Source organism: Urocampus carinirostris, chromosome 5 (assembly GCF_059441175.1).
Source record: "Urocampus carinirostris isolate Australia breed hairy pipefish chromosome 5, RoL_Ucar_1.0, whole genome shotgun sequence".
In the NCBI taxonomy this organism is placed as follows: domain Eukaryota; kingdom Metazoa; phylum Chordata; class Actinopteri; order Syngnathiformes; family Syngnathidae; genus Urocampus; species Urocampus carinirostris.
In genome coordinates, this window is record NC_142353.1 from 23,231,568 (window position 1) to 23,251,657 (window position 20,090).

At 41.1% G+C, this 20,090-nt stretch overlaps 2 protein-coding genes across 3 annotated transcripts in view; one reads left to right on the forward strand and one right to left on the reverse strand.

The window, feature by feature from the left end:
- Positions 1-8,085, reverse strand: part of npr3 (natriuretic peptide receptor 3) — a 30,066-nt gene extending 21,981 nt beyond the window's left edge. Inside the window, exon 1 of the mRNA XM_088336210.1 lies at positions 7,168-8,085. Within this exon, the coding sequence (XP_088192336.1) occupies positions 7,168-7,828 (661 nt within the window). The 5' untranslated portion in view covers positions 7,829-8,085. The remainder of the gene's footprint in view (positions 1-7,167) is intronic.
- The window catches only part of LOC148365782 (uncharacterized), a 43,113-nt gene extending 23,553 nt beyond the window's left edge, over positions 1-19,560 (forward strand). The window contains exons 3-5 of one of the 2 annotated variants that reach the window (XM_088336215.1): positions 2,435-2,501; positions 14,993-15,124; positions 17,753-19,560. In XM_088336215.1, the coding sequence (XP_088192341.1) occupies positions 17,755-18,858 (1,104 nt within the window). In that variant the 5' untranslated portion in view covers positions 2,435-2,501; positions 14,993-15,124; positions 17,753-17,754 and the 3' untranslated portion in view covers positions 18,859-19,560. Of the gene's footprint in view, positions 1-2,434; positions 2,502-14,719; positions 14,848-14,992; positions 15,125-17,752 lie in introns of those variants that run through there. The other variant, XM_088336213.1, reaches the window with a different exon arrangement.
- The last annotated feature ends 530 nt before the right edge of the window (positions 19,561-20,090 follow it).

Genomic DNA, 20,090 nt, shown 5'->3' on the forward strand with positions numbered 1-20,090 from the left:
AGGGCTAATGTTAATGTTAGCCTCCCACGTTCCAAAAACAAGCATGGTTGCCTATCTCTGCGTGCCCTGGGACTGCCTGGCAGCAAAATCAAGGTGTCCCCTGACCACTGCCCAAAGAAAACTGAGCACCCCCGAAACCCCTAGTGAGGATAAGCGGTGCAGATCGTGAGTACGTAGGTAAACATTGAATAAGGTACCATCATACCTCCACATTTGCTCCTGTTTCTCTGCTTCGCAGACTTTTATCCTGCATTGTGTTCTGCATTCTTATTGGCTAACATTCAGTTTTGAATTTAATACCAGTGTCCTCTGAGAGTGCACCCATCGCTCTGCCAGGGAGCAACCCCCGCGAAAAACGAGGAATCATTGAATATGAATAATGTTGGCAAAAACATTGACTTGTTTCCCCTCTAGAATGGCATCATAAATGTTTCCAGGTGTCACAGCAGTGTTTTGCATTTAGAGCGCATGCGTTGTGGAAAGGGCAGCTGGCCGTTTTCTTCTGTCCATGTCCCCTTCTGGCTTTAGGTAAAATATCAGATTTATTGTGATCCCATAGCATTACAAAGAATAGATTTAAAGGACTGAAATGTTATTGTTTACATTTTAAAACATGGCTAAAGCGCCTCCAATAGTCACCGCTGTGTGCAGCTATGTATAGTTTCAACTCTTATGTTATAAAAGTAAAATCAAATACAGTGAGCTGCTCAAGGTGCGAGAAAATCGAGGTACAAGAGTTATTACGGACAAAAGTCTTGTATGAAAGAAAATGAAAAATTTTCAATGCACTGACATGATTGGAGAGTAGGCAAAAGGATAATGACGGTAATTAGTAGCTTGAAATACATTTTGAACATGTGATAATTGTTTGATGACATGCAACTGTGGTCCCCATTGGTGGAATTTAACAAGGTCATAAAAAGTTGTGCTTATTTTATGATGCAAGAAGTCACTGTGTTCCACTTTTACTGAGAAAAAGCAGATTAAATATTAATTTTGTCCCTAGATTTCCCTTGTGTATCCCCCGCCCATAAGAAATATTTTCTTTATGAAGTATCTTATTGGGCAGCACGGCGGCGCAGTGGTTAGCGCGTGTGCGGCACAGTTCTGAGGTTATAAGATCGAACCTCCTGTGTGGGGTTGCATGTTCTCCCTCCGGGCACTCTGGTTTCCTCCCACATTCCAAAAACATGCATGTCAGGTTATCCCTAGGTGTGAATGAGCGAGCGAATTTTCTGTCCCTGTGTGCCCTGCGACTTGCTGGCAACCAGTTCAGGGTGTTCCCTGCCCATTGCCCGAAGATAGCTGGGATGGGCTCCAGCACCCCCGTGACCCTACTGAGGATAAGCGGTGTAGATAATGGATGGATGGATGAATGAAAGTGTCTTATTTGCGCATATAAGTGTAGAACAGGGGTCTCAAAATCAATTTATTTGGGGGCCTCTGGAGGTATGGTTTGGGAGAGTTTGGGCTGAATTGGGTTTCCCGCTTGGCTGACAATACTGTTAGCTCCCTCAAGGTGAGGCTCATGTTAATTAAAATGAAATCCAATTTCTTGACCTGTGAGTATTTTAAAACATGCACATTTATATCATTGTTCATTTATTTTTGCTTATTTTTAAAATCTATATTGTTATTTTAATTAATTATTCATTGTAAAGATTCAAGATTGTTTCTATTGTCATTAACATGAAATGCTAATGAAGTATTCTTTGCAGCCTCGGCAAACAGTCTTTACAAAGGAAGTTCAAATTTACAAATGGGGTTGAAACAGGATATAATAAAATGAAATATATACATAGATTGCTATGTTCTTGTGGCTTTGATTTGAGCTATCCTGGCCATGTTTTTTGGTTCTGACCCCTCTTTCGATATGACAGCTCTGTCAGGCGGACCAGAACAGAGCAGGAGACCCCAGAGCATTCGTACAATTCTTTTATTTGGGGAAGCGTAAAGGGTTAGCGGGAGACGCGATGACCGTCGAACGTCAGCAGCAACGCCGTGAAGACAACTTCGGAAGACGCAGCCAATCGTAGCGTGGGACGGAAGCCGGTTTGAGTTTACCGGGACTGGAGAGAAGATCGTAGCGTGGGACGGAAGCAGGTCGGATCGGAGGCAGGCAGGCAGAATCAGGTAAACAAGAAGACACAGGTAATCGGGAGAGTCATACGGGGCACAGAAGTAATCCTCAGACGAAGGGGTCTCGGCGTAGCGTGCTTACAAAGGGAACATAAACCAATCAGGAAGCGCATTCCAGCGCGCCAGATGATTACCCCAGGTGGCTCCATTTAGGTAATCATAACAAGCTCCAAGATATTCAAATTTGGTGACAGGTTTTAGCTCTCTGTAGTTGATGGTGATGTTTGTGGTAATACGTTGGGGATTGTTGGTTATTACTTTTATTTTATTCTGTACTGATTTCCATCCCATACAGGGTTGATGCTTTGTCCAGGCGATTGACCAGATCTCTGAGTTCCTGTTTGTCTCCTGCCAATCCGGAGGTTAGTGATGTTGAGTCCTCCAATACTCACTGTACCTTTATGTTTCTCCTGAGCTTCGGACATGATCCTCTCCAGGAAGATGTTGAATAAAGATGGAGAGAAAGTGCAGCCTTACCTCACAGAGACTGTGGCTCAAAACCATGCTCCAATGGTACCATTGCAAAACTGGAAAAAAAAAATCCAGGCCTTGGAGATGCGGTGCTACAGGAAACTTCTAGGCATCAGCTCCTTAGCCCAGGTGACAAACAAAACAGTGCGTAAAACCATCAGAGGGCACATTGGACCCTACGAAGAACTGTTGTCAACAGTGTGCTCACGAAAACTTCAGTGGTATGGTCATGTCACGAGATCATCAGGACTTGCCAAGAAAATTATCCATGGCACAGTCCAAAGGGCAGGAGAAGAGGAAGACCGAAAAAGAAGTGGGCTGACAACATTAAGGAATGGACTGGTGCCAACTTTGCCACGACCCAAGAAAAGGCCAGGGACCGACAACAGTGGAGAAGTCCGTCCAAAGTTGTGTCATTACTGCCCCGATCCGAGAACTGTGAACCATGATATAAATATACAAAAAGGAAAGACAGTGTACATGTACAGTATGTACATTTTTGTCCAAAATGATTCTGAGTTTTATATGTACATCAAGAAGTAGTCCTAACCACGCGAGTCAGTTGTTTCCTCTTCTGCGCCGTGCAGTTGCCACACCGCACGGTCAGGTTGAGGCAGAGGATGGTCTTGATTGTTGTAAAAGGTGAAGAGTTTCCTGAGTTAGAAGATTCTTTGCTGAGTCTTCTTCACGAGGTGGTAAGTGTTGGTAGACCAGGAGAGGTCTCATGTCCACTACTCTGTCCAGGAGGAGGGGGTATGGTCATTCTTTATGAACCTCCTGAAGTCCAGGATTATCTCCTTGGTCTTCTGAGCGTCCAGCACAAGGTTGTTTGCTGAACACCACCGTGAGAGCTGTTGTATCCACTCTCTGTATTGGACCTCATTGCTGCCTGTATTGAGACTGTTGTGTCGTCCGCAAATTTCACAACGATCCGTGGAACGGATGGCAGAGCAGTTGTGAGTAAATAGAGTAAAGAGGGCAGGGATGAACACCCCTGTGGCGTGCCCATGCTGAGGAACGGGGGGATGATGTTGTCTTTCCAATTCTCACGAGCTGAGGCCCGTTGGTAAGAAAGTCCCTGATCGAATGGCACAATGATGCAGGCAGACCCACTGCGTTTAGCTTTAGCGCTAGCTTGTCTGGGATGAAGATGTTGAAAACTGGGGAGGAAACTTCGATGTACTGCGACCATGGCAGGACTCGAACCTGCAATACCACCAGGAGCGCTTACTAAAGCACACTGTCCCTTTAAATTTTCATATTAAGTCGGGAGCCTCAAACTATCATCCCAAAGACTCCTATTGGCTCTGGGGCCATGAGTTTAAGACCCCTGGTGAAGGATAACTTGTTGTATACATTTTATTTAAAAAAAACAAACACCAAGTGTATGGGTACAAAAATCAAATGTTCAAACACTTCTTTGCCCTTTTGAATTTTGCGTTTTCAAACTGTTTTATCAAATTTTGATTTAAAAAAAGTGACTTACAGTATATCATATTGCTCTAATTCTGACTGTTTTGAATCCAATTCTTTGAGATGTATCAGATCGAGACGATGTATTGACGGATACTTAAAATTAAACAATCAATTATTCATTTTCTTCTTGGCCCAAACCCTATGCAACATTTTAGGTCATAGCGTTTGCCCACCCCAGTTCTACAACATGCTCAATAACTACGACCCAAATGATCCGTTCTTATTTTCACACAATTCTTAAAGGGACAGTGTGTATCATTTAGAGCCCTCCTGGGGCAAAATAAACTTATTTAAATAAAAACAAGACTGATTTGAATGATAAGCAAAATTATATAAACCATTATATAAACGTGCATTATTTAAGTACTCATAGGTCAAGAAATTTGTATTAATTGTACATAACATTAGGCTCACCTAAAGGGAGCTGACATAATTGCCTGCCATCTTGCAGCTATGGTTACCCCTTTGGTTATTTTTACCCTTTTTTCTTGCATTTTCTCCCCTTACCTTTTTATTTGTTCTTCTTTTTTTCTTGCTTTTGTTTGATTTTTTTTTTCTTTTTGCCTGTTTTTATTTATTTTCCAACGTTTTTTTACCATTTTGTGTTTATTTTCTTTTTTCTTTCTCGGTCCTTTTTGACCATTTTCAGTTTTTCTTTTTTCTTTTCTTTTCCTTCTTTTTTTCTGTATTTTTTTTTCCTTATTTTCTCTCAGTCATCACAAGAGGCTTGTCAGAAAAATAAGAAGCAAAATGGTGCAGTTTGGTCAATTTCAGTTTCCGTAGTTTGTATTCTTCCTTGTTTTCGGTTACACTACACAATATAGTGACATCATCTATTACACACTACGCCTTTGAGGGACGAACCTTGAAGACGTCTAGTTTTATTTTGTCAAAGTGGCTTCTCCGGCTACTTGAGAAAATAAAGGGCTTATAGGTTTTTATATTTTTCATTCCAAACTGTTTGGCTTCATCTTTCTCATTTCTGCTCAGATTGCTCATAATGTTACAAAGCAAATTATGCGCCCTTTTGTAAAAGCCTGTTGCCATGGAAACACACTCTTGCTCAAGAAAACAAATGCAGTTTTTACACCTTAAACATGCATGAAATTTTCTCGATACATGGTACACATATCGGCCTCCTGGAAAAGCAGTAATATTTTTGGGTGAATTAAGAGATCTTATGACTGGCTGGAGGAAATATATGTTTCTATACAGTATTATTTAGTATTTTATTTTTTATTTGTTATTTAGTGTACATACAACTAACAAGATGGTAGACCACATTGTCCGGATTGTGAGGGCTCTTCATAGCTTTAGTTCTATTTCTAATAATTATTTTGATTTCAAAATGTGACAAACCACTGTGACTCTTATTGCGATCTGAAAGAGCCGTTGAAAAAATTGTTCTTTGCCTTTTTCCTTTTTGCCATTAAAGCATACTAAGGAACTAAAAATGTTGTACTAGAAAAAAAAATTAAAAATAAACGTTGATAACCAACTGTTTTTAATTTGTGTAAGAAATGGTTGAGCCTGTAAATAGGATTTGTTCTTTGGTTTCAATGTATAATAGAGTATTTAATAAATAAATGAATAAACAAATGTTTCAACTTGGCGGGTTTTGACCATCGCAGGTCCCTTTTGGAAAGCAACCTCCGTAAAAAGTTGGGGATTACTTTTCATGCACGAGTAATCCGAACATGACAGGACTAACCAAGGGGTCAAAACCTTTTTTGACTCTAAGAGCCATGAAAGTAAAATACAGTGCTTTGTAAAAAGCTTGGTCATTCTAATACCTTTACACTGTCAATTTTAAAACCATTCCATAGTAGATCTTGCTTTTATGTTTAGGAGCATTGTCCTGTTGGAAGGTAAACCTGAGCCCCTTTCTCAGGTCCCTTGCAGACTTCAACAGATTTTCTGCCAGAATGGCCTGGATTTGGCTCCATCCATCTTCCCATCAACTCTAATGATCTTCCCTGTCCCTGCTGAAGAAAAGCAACTCCACAGCATCATGCTGCCACCACCATGTTTGACACTGGGGATGGTGTTTCAGGGTGATGTGCAGTGTTACGCCAAACGTAATGCTTTGTGTTCAGCCCAAAAAGTTTAACTTAGGTTACATTTGATCAGAGCACCTTGTTCCACATGTTGTGTGTGTCTCCCCTGTGGCTTTTTGCAACACAAAACTGTCTTTTTATGTTAATCTTTCAGAAAGGGCTTACTTCTTGACACTGATCCTTAAAAGATAGATTTATGCAGAGTATGAATAATTGTTCTCTTATGCACAGATTGTCCCACCTCAGCTGTGTATGCCTGCGGGTCATCCAATGTGATCATAGCCCTCTGAGTTGTTTCTCTGATTTGTTTTCTCCTTGTTTAGGGAGACGGCCAGGTCCTGGTAGGTTTTCAGTGGTTTTATGCTCTCTCTTTCTTGATATTATTGATCGCACAGTGCTTCGGAGGATGTGTAAATGTTGTGAAATCTTCTTGCATCCCATTCCTGATTAGAACTATTCCACAACCTTATCCCTTCCCGGCCTGATGTGTTCTTGGGTCTTCATAATGCCAGTGTTACAATGTGTTGTTTCAAAAACCTCTAAGCTCATCACTTAGCAGTTGCATAAAAGCTGATATAAATGGCACCTTGTCATAAACATGTTTATAATAGATACCTGGAATATGACAATATTACAACTTGTCTTTATTTATAAAAATGTTGAATAAAAAACTGTGAGGTGATTTTTGACCCCACTTATGCATCTAAGGGTTAAAAGTCATTTTTGGATTGGCTTATATGTGATGTAGGTTTATATGCGATTATATACGGTACTTGACGTAGTTTTGTATTGTTTGTTTTTTAATTAAAAAACATATATTCTACTATATCTGCTTTAAACTGCATAATCCCTTTCATTCACTACATTTTAGAAGTGGAATTACTTTTTTGGGGGGTTGCAGCTTGTCATTAGGGTGTGAAGCTGGGTCCTCAAGTCAGACCAGTTGAGAAACACCGGTGTACATGACATTACATAAGAATCTGATTATTGCATGCAATGTAAATAAGTGATTGATGGCAATTACCTTCAGTGTCGAGCATGCTTTGGATGATGTCATCAGTGTCCAGCGGTTCATCGTGGGGGAAAGTATATGTTTTAATGGTTAGCTCAGTCATCAGGTGATATATCCCCTCCACAGTGAAGTAACAGTTGCGCTCCTCCTTGTCGTCTTCATAGATCAAAACGGCGCTCTTCCACGAGAAATGCTTGAACATGGCGCTGAAAATCTCTGCCATCTTGACATAAGACGGTGCAATTCGCGTGAGGTGGGAGAATTCGCTCTTTTTGTTGCTAAAACCGGCCGCCAAGGCACCTGCTGACACTACTGGAATATTCCAATGGGACGCCAATCGCACTACCGCTGCAGCTTCGTACTCACAAACCGGACCCAAAATCAGATCCGGCTTCTTCTCGCAAGAAGCGTCCACGAAGTGGAAGAGAGCATCATTCACGCAATTGGAGTTCTCGAAGTGGATGTTGAAATGCAAGTTGGAGAAAGGCGCTCCTCCACTTTTCAGTTTCATCTGAGCGTAGCGGATCGCCGGGGCGACTCTCCCATACGAGAAGAGATAATTGTCGTTTTGGGGCAAAAACACCATCACCTCAATTTCATCGGGCGTGATGTGCGTCATCGCTCGGGAAAACGAGATGACAAAATAAAGCAAAGGCGTGCAGGAAAACGACATGATTCGGCTTGAGTTAGTCACGCGATCTGTCAAAAAATGTTGGGCAAAGAGGCGAAAACCTCTTCCCCCTCCGAGGGCAGTGCACTTAGAGTCACTAACTCAAAGATCGGCCGTGATTAATTTCAGCACTTCAAGTAGAATTCACCTCAAGGGGGGAAAAAAATATCTTCAAAAGTGCGCGCTTTATTTTGAATCCTAAAATGGATTGACAATTGGTTCTCAGTTAAGCCGCCGGTACCCAGACAGGCACACGCGCTCGACTGTGGCCCGGAGTTTTGAAGCATCATCTTGGGCACCGTCGTGCGTCATTTCAACGCTCCCCACCTACTTTTTAAAGTGACAAGGCAGCAGTTAAGAGAAAGAAAGAAAGAAAGAAAGAAAGAAAGAAAGAAAGAAAGAAAGAAAGAAAGAAAGAAAGAAAGAAAGAAAGAAAGAAAGAAAGAAAGAAAGAAAGAAAGAAAGAAAGAAAGAAAGAAAGAAAGAAAGAAAGAAAGAAAGAAAGAAAGAAAGACAGGTGGATTTAGACAGACAGACAGACAGACAGACAGACAGACAGACAGACAGATAGATAGATAGATAGATAGATAGATAGATAGATAGATAGATAGATAGATAGATAGATAGATAGATGGATAGATGGATAGATGGATAGATGGATAGATGGATAGACAGACACTGTAGATAGATAGATTGATAGAACGACAGATCGATCGATAGATAGATAGATAGATACACAGACAGACAGGCATACAGACAGACAGACAGACAGAGGGAGACAGAGAGGGAGACAGACAGACAGAGAGGGGGACAGAGAGGGAGACCGAGTGAGAGATAGAGATATTAAGTGAGAGAGAGAGAGACAGAGAGAGAGTGAGCGAGAGAGACTGGGTGAGAGGAAGACCGAGTGCGAGATGGAGATGGAGAAAGAGAGAAGGAGAGAGAGTAAAGAAGAGAAAGAGCTAGAGAGAGAGGGGGAGACAAGCAGACAAACGGTCAGACAGATATTTTGTGTAACGCATAAAAGTACCTTTGAAATGATTGTTTTTTTAATGAAATTGTTCCAAGTTCTCACTAGTATTACATAATATTATGTGTTACATTTTATTCTAATCGTAGGAAGAAGTAGAAACTTGTTTCAACTCCTACCCCTCAGCATTTCCACAGATCCATTATCTAGTCCACCTATGTCAAAGTCAAGGCCCACGGGCCAAACGTTTTCTACAGCCATTGCCATTTATCAGTATATTTGCTTTCTTCCAGTGATCAGCCAAGTAACTCTAATATTACATGTCGAAGTGTCCTTGGGTAAGACACTGAACCCCTAATACCCCCAATAAGCAGGTTAGCACCTTACAAGGCTGCAAGGCCGCTATTGGGAAATGTAGAGCACATTGTAAAGCGCTTTGGGAAGTCATTCACTTGAAAAGCGCTATATAAATGCAGATCATTTCATTTCATTTCATAATATTCATCCGTAGGAGCCAGTAGATCACTGTTTTTTTCCCTACACTAATTATCTACTCATTGGGTAGTACAAAGAAATATACGAAATAACCTATTTTGTTCGATAGTTATTTTCCTTTTTTTTTAATTATTATTTTCTTGTTTCAAAAAACAGAAAAAACTATATATACAATTTAACTATTTTTTACATTTGAAAAACAAGGCAAAATTACAGAAAATCTGAGAAAAAAAAAGGTTAAAAATATAGTCAAATCCCAAATTTTAGTAAAAATTATGAACACAAAAAAATAAAATACAACACGACCCGCTCCTTGGTGACACTTTTTAACCCAATGTTGGCTGCGACTCAAAAAGTTTGCCCACCTCTGACCTAGATCAGGGTGGGCTGGATGCAACCCTTTGGCGCTCCCAACTGGCTCCCTGTCGTCATTTCGCATATTTGATGATGGAAAATTATGTGGTTTCTGTAGAGACACGGATATTCTTAGTGTTTTTTAATTAGTTTTAATACAGTGGCACGCCAGCTGGGTGGGTAGTGCGCAGCCCCATGGTGCGAAGGTCCAGGGTTCAAGTACAGCTACCGCAGCCTCCCCGTGTGGAGTTTGCATGTTCTTTCTGTGCCTTAATAGGTTTCTTCCCACATTCCAAAAACTGGCCGGTCCAAATTGTCCCTATGTCTCTACGTGCCCTGCGACTGGCTTTTTGCTTAGTGTACAGATGCCCCTGCTCTTCAACATACGGTCCCTTTGAGTGACAACCTTATAGTGTTCATTGCCGTTCATTTAGACATGCGCATTATTTCTTAACGTGTTCACTCTTGCGGATGGTCATGATACGAGAGCCACAGCATGTCTCAGACTTTCTGCTTTAAAGGGACAGTGAGTATTATTTGCCTACTAGATGTCACTGTATGTTGCAGTGCAACCGAAAAAAAGGCTAAAAGCACAGGGAAGAATACAAACTGCGGACACTCAAAGAGTACAAAACGCACCACTTTACTTTTCTTTTTTTGCCCGGCCTTAATGAAGTTTTTGGGTTCTCGTAGCAGCAGGATGGCAAACAATTTTATCAGCTGCCTTTAGGTGAGGCTCATGTTATGTAGAATAAATGCAAAATTCTTGACCTATGAGTATTTTAAAATACATGTTTATATAAGACAGTAGTACAAGTAATCCAGTTTTTTGTTTTAAAATCAATGTTGTTTTATTCTAATGAAGTTTTTTTTTTACATTCACGGCTCAGGTGGCACTAAATAGTACTGTCCCTTTAACTCTTTTGTAGTGTTTAATTGACGGTAAGTACAATATTGTCATGGTTTCGTGTAAATTATTTTTCTTAAAAAACGGCATTTGCTAAATTTACTGCGCCACTTTGGATTAGTTAATGCTTAGCGCGCCCTTGTGGCCATTCTGTACTAATCCATAGTTCTGTAATTGATATGATTTTTGAACAGATTTGTTTGCCAAATTAACTTTTTGCACTTAGTTTTACAGAAGGAGATGGATTCATGAGACCCAGCAATGCTGGACCGTGAACTAATTAACCAAGAAAGGAAATCAAATTGACAATTAGATAAATAAATTAGGGAACAACATACAGAAATAATTACGCCTATGTATTCTAAAAATATCAATTTTATTTAACAGTTTAATGACATATTTATTGATATAATGTATTTATTGATACATTTTTATGTATGTATGTATGTATGTATGTATGTATGTATGTATGTATGTATGTATGTATGTATGTTAGATAGATAGATAGATAGATAGATAGATACTTTATTCATCCCCTAAGGGAAATTCACATTTCCAGCAGCATCCCTGAGCTGAGAACAGTACAACAATAAAGCCAAAAGAATACAATACACAAATACCCAGTGTGACGTGCAAATGCCCACTTTAGCATGTTATATAGAGTAACCAAATAGTGCTACACAGAACACATAATGCAGTAAGATTCAGTAATATCCAATGTAGGTGGTGTGGTTTAATGTGGGCCTTTACTCTGCCGGGTGGAGTTAAAAAGCCTCATGGCATGAGGAAGAAAAGATCTCTTCAGTCTGTCCGTAGTACAAGACAGTGACAGCAGTCTGTCACTGAAACTGCTCTTCTGTCCGGAGATAATGCTGTGAAGCGGATGCGATGGATTTCTTCCTTGTCTATGGTTTCCCACGGCGTATCCACTCTGATCAGGGAGCTAATTTTGAGAGCAAACTGATCAAAGAGCTTCTAGAGATGGCAGGGGTGCAGAAATCCCATACCACTCCGTACCACCCCATGGGAAATGGTATCGCAGAACGATTCAACCGAACATTGGGAGATATGATCAGAACCCTTCCCCCTCAGCCCAAAGCAAAGTGGCCACAAATGCTGCAGCAGCTCACATTCTGCTATAACTGCACAGAGCATGAGACAACAGGGTTTGCACCGTTTTACCTAGTGTTTGGTAGGATCCCTCGTCTCCCTGTCGATGTCATGTTTCAACATGAAGCGGATGCGATGGATTGTCCATGATTGACCTCAGCTTTTTCAGTGCCTGTCTCTCAGCTACTGTTGTTAGGCTGTCCAGCTCTTTGCCCACAACAGAGCTGGCTTTCCTAGCCAGTTTATTGAGACGAGAGGCATCCTTCTTCTTGACGCTGCCTCCCCAACACGCTGCCGCATAGAAGAGGGCGCTTGCCACTACTGTCTCATAGAATATTTTCAGGAGCTTTTTGCAGATGTTGAAGGAGGCCAGCCTTCTGAGGAAGTAAAGTCGGCTTTGCCCTTTCCTACATAGAGCTTCTGTGTTGGCAGTCCAGTCCAGTTTGTTGTCCAGCTGCACACCCAGGTATTTGTAGGTCTGGACAAATTCTACACATTCTCCCTTGATGGTTACAGGAACCGGATGAGTTCTGGTTCTCCTGAAGTCCACCACCATCTCTCTGGTCTTGGTGGTGTTTAGGTGCAGGTGGTTTGCGTCGCTCCATCGGACAAAGTCCTGAATCAATTTCCTGTACTCCTCCTCCTGCCCGTTTCTGATACATCCCACGATCGCAGTGTCATCTGCAAACTTTTGCACATGGCAGGACTCAGAGTTGTACTTAAAGTCCGATGTATATAGAATGAATAGGAACGGAGAGAGAACGGTCCCCTGCGGAGATCCTGTGCTGCTAACCACGGTGTCCGATGTACAGCCCCCCTGTTTCACATACTGCGGTCTGCCTGTCAGGTAGTCAGTAATCCATTCTACAAGGTGTGAGCTAACTCCCATCTCTGTCAATTTCCTACTCAGTAGCAGAGGCTGTATGGTATTGAAGGCACTAGAGAAGTCCAAAAATGTAATCCTCACAGCCCCCTTCGCCCTATCCAGGTGAGAGAGGGATCGGTGTAACATGTATAATATAGCATCCTCCACTCCCACCTTCTCCTGGTAAGCAAATTGCAGTGGGTCGATGGCGTGACGGACCTGTAGCCTCAGGTGGTGCAGCAGCAGCCGCTCCATGGTCTTCATCACATGTGATGTCAGGGCGACTGGCCTGAAGTCGTTGAGTTCCTCTGGTCTTGATTTCTTTGGGACTGGGATGATGCAGGATGTTTTCCACAGCTGAGGGACCCTCCCCTGTTCAAGGCTCAGGTTGAAGATGCGCTGTAGAGGGTCTCCCAGCTCAGACGCACAGGCTTTCAGCAGTCGGGGGGATATTCCATCCGGACCAGCTGCCTTGCTGGTTCGTAGCCTTCTCAGCTCCCCACACACCTGGGCTGAAGTTATTTTTAGTGGGGGGATGTCTTCCATGCTAGTGTCCAGAGGGGGAGGGGGAAGGACAGCTGCACAACTCAGGGGTGAGGATGAGGCGGAGTGGTCAAACCTGTTGAAAAAGTTGTTCAACTGGTTGACTCGCCCCACATCTATATCCACAGCCACACTCTGCTTGGTGCTGCAGCCAGTAATTGTTTTCATCCCTTCCCACACCTCCTTCATGTTGTTGTTCAGCAGCTTTTTCTCCAACTTCCTCCTGTACTGCTCCTTCCCTTTCTGGAGCTGGACTTTGAGCTCCTTCTGTACTCGTTTTAGCTCCTGATGATCACCTTTTTTTAAAGGCCCTCTTCTTTTGGTTCAGAAGGCACTTGATGTCTCTCGTGATCCAGGGCTTGTTGTTGGCATAGCAGCGTACAGTCTTTATAGGAACAACATTGTCCATGCAGAACTTAATGTAGTCAGTAGTGCAGTTTGCCATCTCCTCAATGTCCCCACTGCTGGACCCTAGCAGGACATCCCAGTCCGTACATCCAAAGCAGTCTCTCAGAGCCTGCTCTGCCTCGGTGGACCATTTTCTAAATGAGCGTGTGGTTGTTGGTAGCCTCCTCACTCTTGGTTTGTACTGTGGTTTAAGCAGAATGAGGTTGTGGTCTCCTTTTCCAAGGGCAGGCAGTGGTTTAGCGCTGTATGCATTTTTTATATTCGTATGTATGTATGTATGTATGTATAGGTGTATGGATGGATACCATTGTCATACTGTCAGGGTTGGGTAGGGTTACTTTAACTGGATTACTTTCAATTACTTTTGGATTACTCCAATGCCAAATATGGTAATAAAAGACAAAAGAAACTAAATATGAATAAAATGATGACTCACAACACGTGGTAAGCTTTCTCTCCTGGCTTTGATCTCTTTGATCTCCGGCAAAACTAACATAAAATGCGACAGAAACAAAATGAAAATAAATCCAAACAGCTTGCCAACATCATTTTTGCCGTTTCATGTATCCCGTTACTCCCCAAGCCTGCATAAAATTTAGTCATTTTATTCATATTTAGTTTCTTTTGTCTTTTATTAGCATATTTGGTATTGGGGTAATCCAAAAGTAATTGAAAGTAATCCAGTTAAAGTAACCCTACCCAACCCTGCATACTGTACACTGAATGTTTTATACATCCATTTTGGTCGCAATTTTGAGACCCATGTAGATGAGTGCATGAGGTGAATTAATGTATGTTGAATGGATTCTTGAAAGCGGAAACACCCCCAGGTATTTTATTGCTCAATACATTATTCTCATGTTATTCTATTTATATGTTCATATTTGCTTTTTAATGTTGTCTTGTTCATTTCACTTTTATCATTCCGCACTGTTTTGTTAGTTCTGCGAAGTATAGTAACGTTTTATGATCAGGCGCCAGAGGCAACTGTGCGGTCCTGAAAGCGAATGAGAGACGAACGAGAGAACACGAGAAGACAAATGACAAATGTAAACAAAGCTGATGCAAACCAAAAGGATTAACATAAGTTACAAACAACGCACAACAGACTCATCGTTGTCCCCCTAAAGTCTGCAACTCTATTCACTGACTGAAAATTATTTAAAATTATAAATTCATTGATCATTTGTGATCATAACAGGGGGTTTCCTCGCAAATTACTCTTTGTCTAATTTGGGCTTCCGTAGCATGACGTCATCAAAAGACGCAAACCCAGGAAGTAGTTTTGGTAGTAGCCAAAATGACCCCAATGGCCTGATTCAAATCATTCTGATGAATAAACGTAGTCCGTGCAGTTCTATAATTTGGAGGTAGTCGAAAATAATTGCCCGATTAATATTGTCTCTTGTCTGGGCGAAACTTTACAGCTTTGTGTTGCTTAGCTTAACTTTTCTATAGCTTGCTTAGATGAGTTATCTCTAATAAAGGCAATGCTTTTGCTGTCAACACTATCAGGGGCCATGAAAATGTGCGCAGGGACGAAATTCAAGTATGAAGAGGAGCTTTAGAGAACTCAAGAAGAGACCGAGCGACATCCACTGCTGGGCGCTTTGTGCGAGCATACTCGGATTGTGTTGAAGGGAGCAGGTTTGTTCTTAGTTTGTAAAGCTCCTACTTTTAAGAAACATTCCTATAAATACTGTTTCATTCATGTATGGACAAGCATCGTAACACAAGTAGGGCTGCAACAGACTATTGAAACGAATAGTCGAAATCGTTGGGTAATAATCTTTTTTTTCCTTTAATTTAGCAACGGACGAAGTCAATTTAATTACTGTATGCAGCAAATGATGATAAACACAAGAAAATAGGTACAATGAATTAAATATCTTTGTTGAACATACTGCGTACAAATTAATAGAAAATCGCCCTATCTGAAACCAATTAGGGACCGTGCTCGATCATCCATCCATTATCTGCACCGCTTATCCTCAGTAGGGTCGCGGGTGTGCTGGAGCCCATCCCAGCAATCTTCAGGCAGTGGGCAGGGGACACCCTGAACCGGTTGCCAGCCAGTCGAGGGGGGCACAGAGACAGACAACTCACTTGCTCATTCATATCTAGGGACAATTTGGACCGGCCATTTAACCTTAAATGCTTGTTTTTGGAATGTGGGAGGAAACTGGAGTGCCCGTAAGAAACCTACACAAGCACGGGGAGAACAAGCAAACTCCACACTGGAAGGTTCGATCTCATGACCTCAGAACTGTGCCGCACACGCACTAACCATTCAGCCGCCGTGCTGCCCCCGTGCTTGATCAGTAGTGACATAAACGCAAATAAATAAAACATAAATAAACCTCTGTCCATTTTAGAGACGGGGCAAATAAATGATAATCTAAAATCAACTAAACCATTTTTATCCCTGTTACCCAAGAACTGGCTCATTTGCTGCAATAGAATAGTCAATAAAACAAATCTCCATTATGTGAAAACCCATCAGTGGTAAACTATAAAGTCTGTAACAAATAAACTCAATGGTTCTCAACTGTTTAAAATCAAACGTTTTTAACAACTGGTGTTTTTTATTTTTTAATCTTTTAACAACTTATCTTTTTTTTTCGTCCTGCGTCCATTTAATTTCGATTACGTTTGTCAGTCACAGTCCGGCATAACGCCCAAGCTCTCTTATATAGTGAAATACGTGCATATGGAATGTACAATGCATGTCATCAAAAACGTATTGGTTTAAAGTTGACTTGACTCTGACTGAGGCGAGTCAGACTCCGTTTCGCTCAACCGCCTGACGTGTTATGTCTTTAAATGTTTGTGCATCACTGGGATACTGCTTTGCTGAATTGTTAAGTTGCTTTAGAAGTTTTGGTGTGCATTTTTTACGCTATTTTGCATGAGTGTCTCAGCAGAGATTATAGTCATTTAAGATGCCTCACTCTGTTGGAAAAAGGTGTCTGGCAACAATGAAATTAATTCCTATTATTGACTTCGGTGGAGAATGTCTACTAATAATTTCTGCCCTAATCTCAGACTATTGAAGCGGTTGTTCATATGAAGAGCAAAGCTTTTATTTTTCTGGCTACATTCCCACAGTACCATTTGTCGTGTGGTACTGCTTCGAGCATCCACGAATCGCGATGGTTAATTTGTCCTCCATTTTGGGGTGACGATCACACCAAAATGAAAACTCGTTGTGCCTTGGGACTTGCGCAAGCCTCTTTTCCACAAAATCAGTTTTGCCCCCCACTTCTCCACACTGCTATTCAGTTGACTGCACCAGGCAGCTTTTTTTCTTTTTCAAGTATAGCGCTACCTCTACATCAGGGGTTATTTCGTTCCAGGATCGTGCTCGTATCTCAAATCTCTTGCGTAAAAAGCTAATTTTTCCAAAACGAAAGAATTGATGACTAATTAATCCGTTACAAGCTTCCCAAATGTTAAGTCTGTTAAAAATGACCGAAGCGTTGTGGATTTTATTAAAAATGCAGCTAATCAGGATTCCTGGGATGGAATGTTGTCCGCGACAATTATGCTTTTGTTTATCTGAACAATGCAATTTGATAATCTTATTGATCAGTTGTGCCCAAACTACGGTCCTCCTCCTTATTTGCTCTGGTCCCATGAACAATACCGGAAATAATTTTTACACATTTTCCCATGACGAAAAAAACAAATTTATAATCTGGGTGTTGCTACAATGGGATTCGATCCCAGGTCGTGGCAGTGAGAGCACCAATCTGGATCTCCAGTGATATGGATTACATTAAAAAAGGCGTTGGGTTTTAGCTCATCACATTATCTTGAGTCACGGTACCAGAGACGAATGTTGATTTCATTGTGCATTTCACATGCATTTCACATTGTGAGTTGTGAAATGCAAAATAAAATTAACATTGGTCTCTGGTACCATGACTAAAAATAGGGTGATAATGAGATAAAATCGACTGCCTTTTCCGCAAGTCATCCAGTACATTTGTTTATTATTTATATTATAAATGGTGATATTATTTCTGAATTTTGTTCTGTGAAGAATCCAGGGAGGGTTATTTATTGTGGCTTTTGGGAAGACAATACATTTTTACATTTTGGCACTCCTGCAACCGTCACACTTTTTCGGTAAAAACTGACCCTGGACCCTCATTAGAGTAGGCAAAAGTTCTGTGGACCTCACAGGACACCTGTTATGGATGAAAAAATAACTCCCCATCGGCGTCACAACAGTTTTAACAAAATCGTGTGTGTGTGTGTCTCGTCCCGTAGGCATGACTGAAAAATATCTTCCACCTGAGTGTCTTCGCGTTAAAGAAGAGGCGGACTTGGAGCCTGCGAAAGAGAAGATTTCATCAAACATTAAAGAAGAGGACGCTTTCACAGATTTGCCTGTGACTAGGATCATCGTTAAGACTGAAGAGCAAAGTGAATATGACGAAGAAAAATGCGAAAACCCTCTAAGCAGCAGTTCCAGCCGACCCAAAACCGAAGGCGACGGGGAAAACTGTGAAGGTTCTCTAGCAGACGGTTGGTTAGCTCCATTGTCGGATAGCGAGGACACGTCAAACTCTTCTCACATTGACGGAAACAAACAGTCTGAAAGTGACGGGTGCTGGAAATGTTCTTATTGTGACAAGCTATTTAAATACAGGTCTTGTTTGAAATGGCATATGATTATGCACACTGGCGAGAAACCTTTTGGCTGCTCGTTTTGTGCCAAAAGATTTGCGATAAAGGGAAACTTAAAAAATCACATAAGAATTCACACTGGTGAGAAACCTTTTGCTTGCTCGGTTTGCTGTCAAAAATTCACACGTAAGGGACACTTAAAAAACCACATAAGAACCCACACCGGTGAAAAGCCTTTTGCCTGTTCTGTTTGTGGGAAACATTTCACACAGAAGGGAGAGTTAATAAGACACGCAAGAACTCACACTGGGGAAAAACCTTTTGCCTGCTCAGTTTGTGGCCAGAGATTTTCTCAGAACGGACACTTAAAAACACACACAAGCAAACACACGGGTGATAAACCCTTTAATTGCTCGATTTGTGGTCAAAATTTTGCTCGTAGAGCAAATTTCAAAATCCACACAAGAACCCACACTGGCGAGAGACCTTATGCCTGCTCAGTTTGTGGTCAAAAATTCATTGAGAGTGGGACCTTAAAAAAACACACAAGGATTCACACTGGTGAGAAACCTTTCACCTGCTCAATTTGTGGTCTGAAATTTAGTCAGGGAGGACACTTGAAAAAACACATGAGAACCCACACTTGTAAAAAACTACACGACTGCTCCGTTTGTGGTCAAAGCTTTCCAACTAAGGCGAAATTTAAGAGTCACAAGTGTGCTGGTGAAAATCGCAGTGATGACTGAAGCTTAAATGGGACACTGTGTAATATTTGACCACTAGATGACGCTGTATTGTTTAGAGCAACTGAAAATGAGTGCTGCAGAGGACAAGGAAGATTACAATGTATGGAAATCAAACCACAGAATTTTTTTCTTGATTTTTGCCCAGCATTAAAGCAAGATTTTTGTGTTATTCGGGTACTCACAGTAAGAAGATGAAGGACAATCATGTCAGCACCTGGGCGAGCTTTTTGCTATTTTAAATCCATATTTATTTCTTGACCTATACGTTTATATGATGATATATGTTTGCTCAATATTTCAATATTGTTTTGCTTTTTATGAAGTTTCTCTTACCACTAGGTGGTTCTAAATAATACAATACAGTATGCCCCTTTAAATTTAATAAAATGACATTTACCACTGAATGAAGATTTAACTGAGCTTGTGGCGTGTTTGCATGTTAATGTGTAAAACGATATACTGTCTCTTTTCAATTGGAGGACGGTTACAAAGAAAAGCTTCGTTTTCATCGTATAATATTGAAGATAACAATTGTTCTCGTGCTTTAATTATCTATCTATATCCTCGATTACTTAGTCTCCTGTGGCAGTATGTCAAAAAAGGCACATGTGCTACAGTATTTTAAACAACATATGCTTTTTGTGTTTTTTTAAAAGTCCATATGCATTAATAAATGAGTGATTGAACTTGATTTCGAAAGAACTCTGACCCTTTGTAGGGAGATGCACAAGTGTACCTAAGGGTGATTCCTAATGAATGTAAGATAAAGTGTTAAAACAATTGATGAATGGGCATTGATATGATGGCTGTCCAATTTTCACAATTTTCATTGCGTGGTCAGCTACAGTACATATGGACGTTTTGTTAGTCAGGCAAAGCATACATCGTTCAGCGTCAGAGGCTGTAGTACAGATCCACCCCAAAATGGAAGTGGTGATAGCAAGGATGAATTCATGTCAAGTCATGTTTATTTGTATAGCCCTTCATCACAAAGAGTCTCAAAGGGCTGCACAGATTAAAACTATTGCAAACTAAAGACTATTATGACACCATCCCCGGATCTAAAACCTAGATGAGGGCAAATAATACACAGATATTGTCAACATAAAATATAGGTTATTTATAAGCTATGGAATAGAAGTGTGTTTTAAGCTTAGATTTAAACATTTCCACTGAGGTTGAAGATTGAATCTCAGGGGGAAGAGCACTCCACATTACCGGGGCCCGAATGG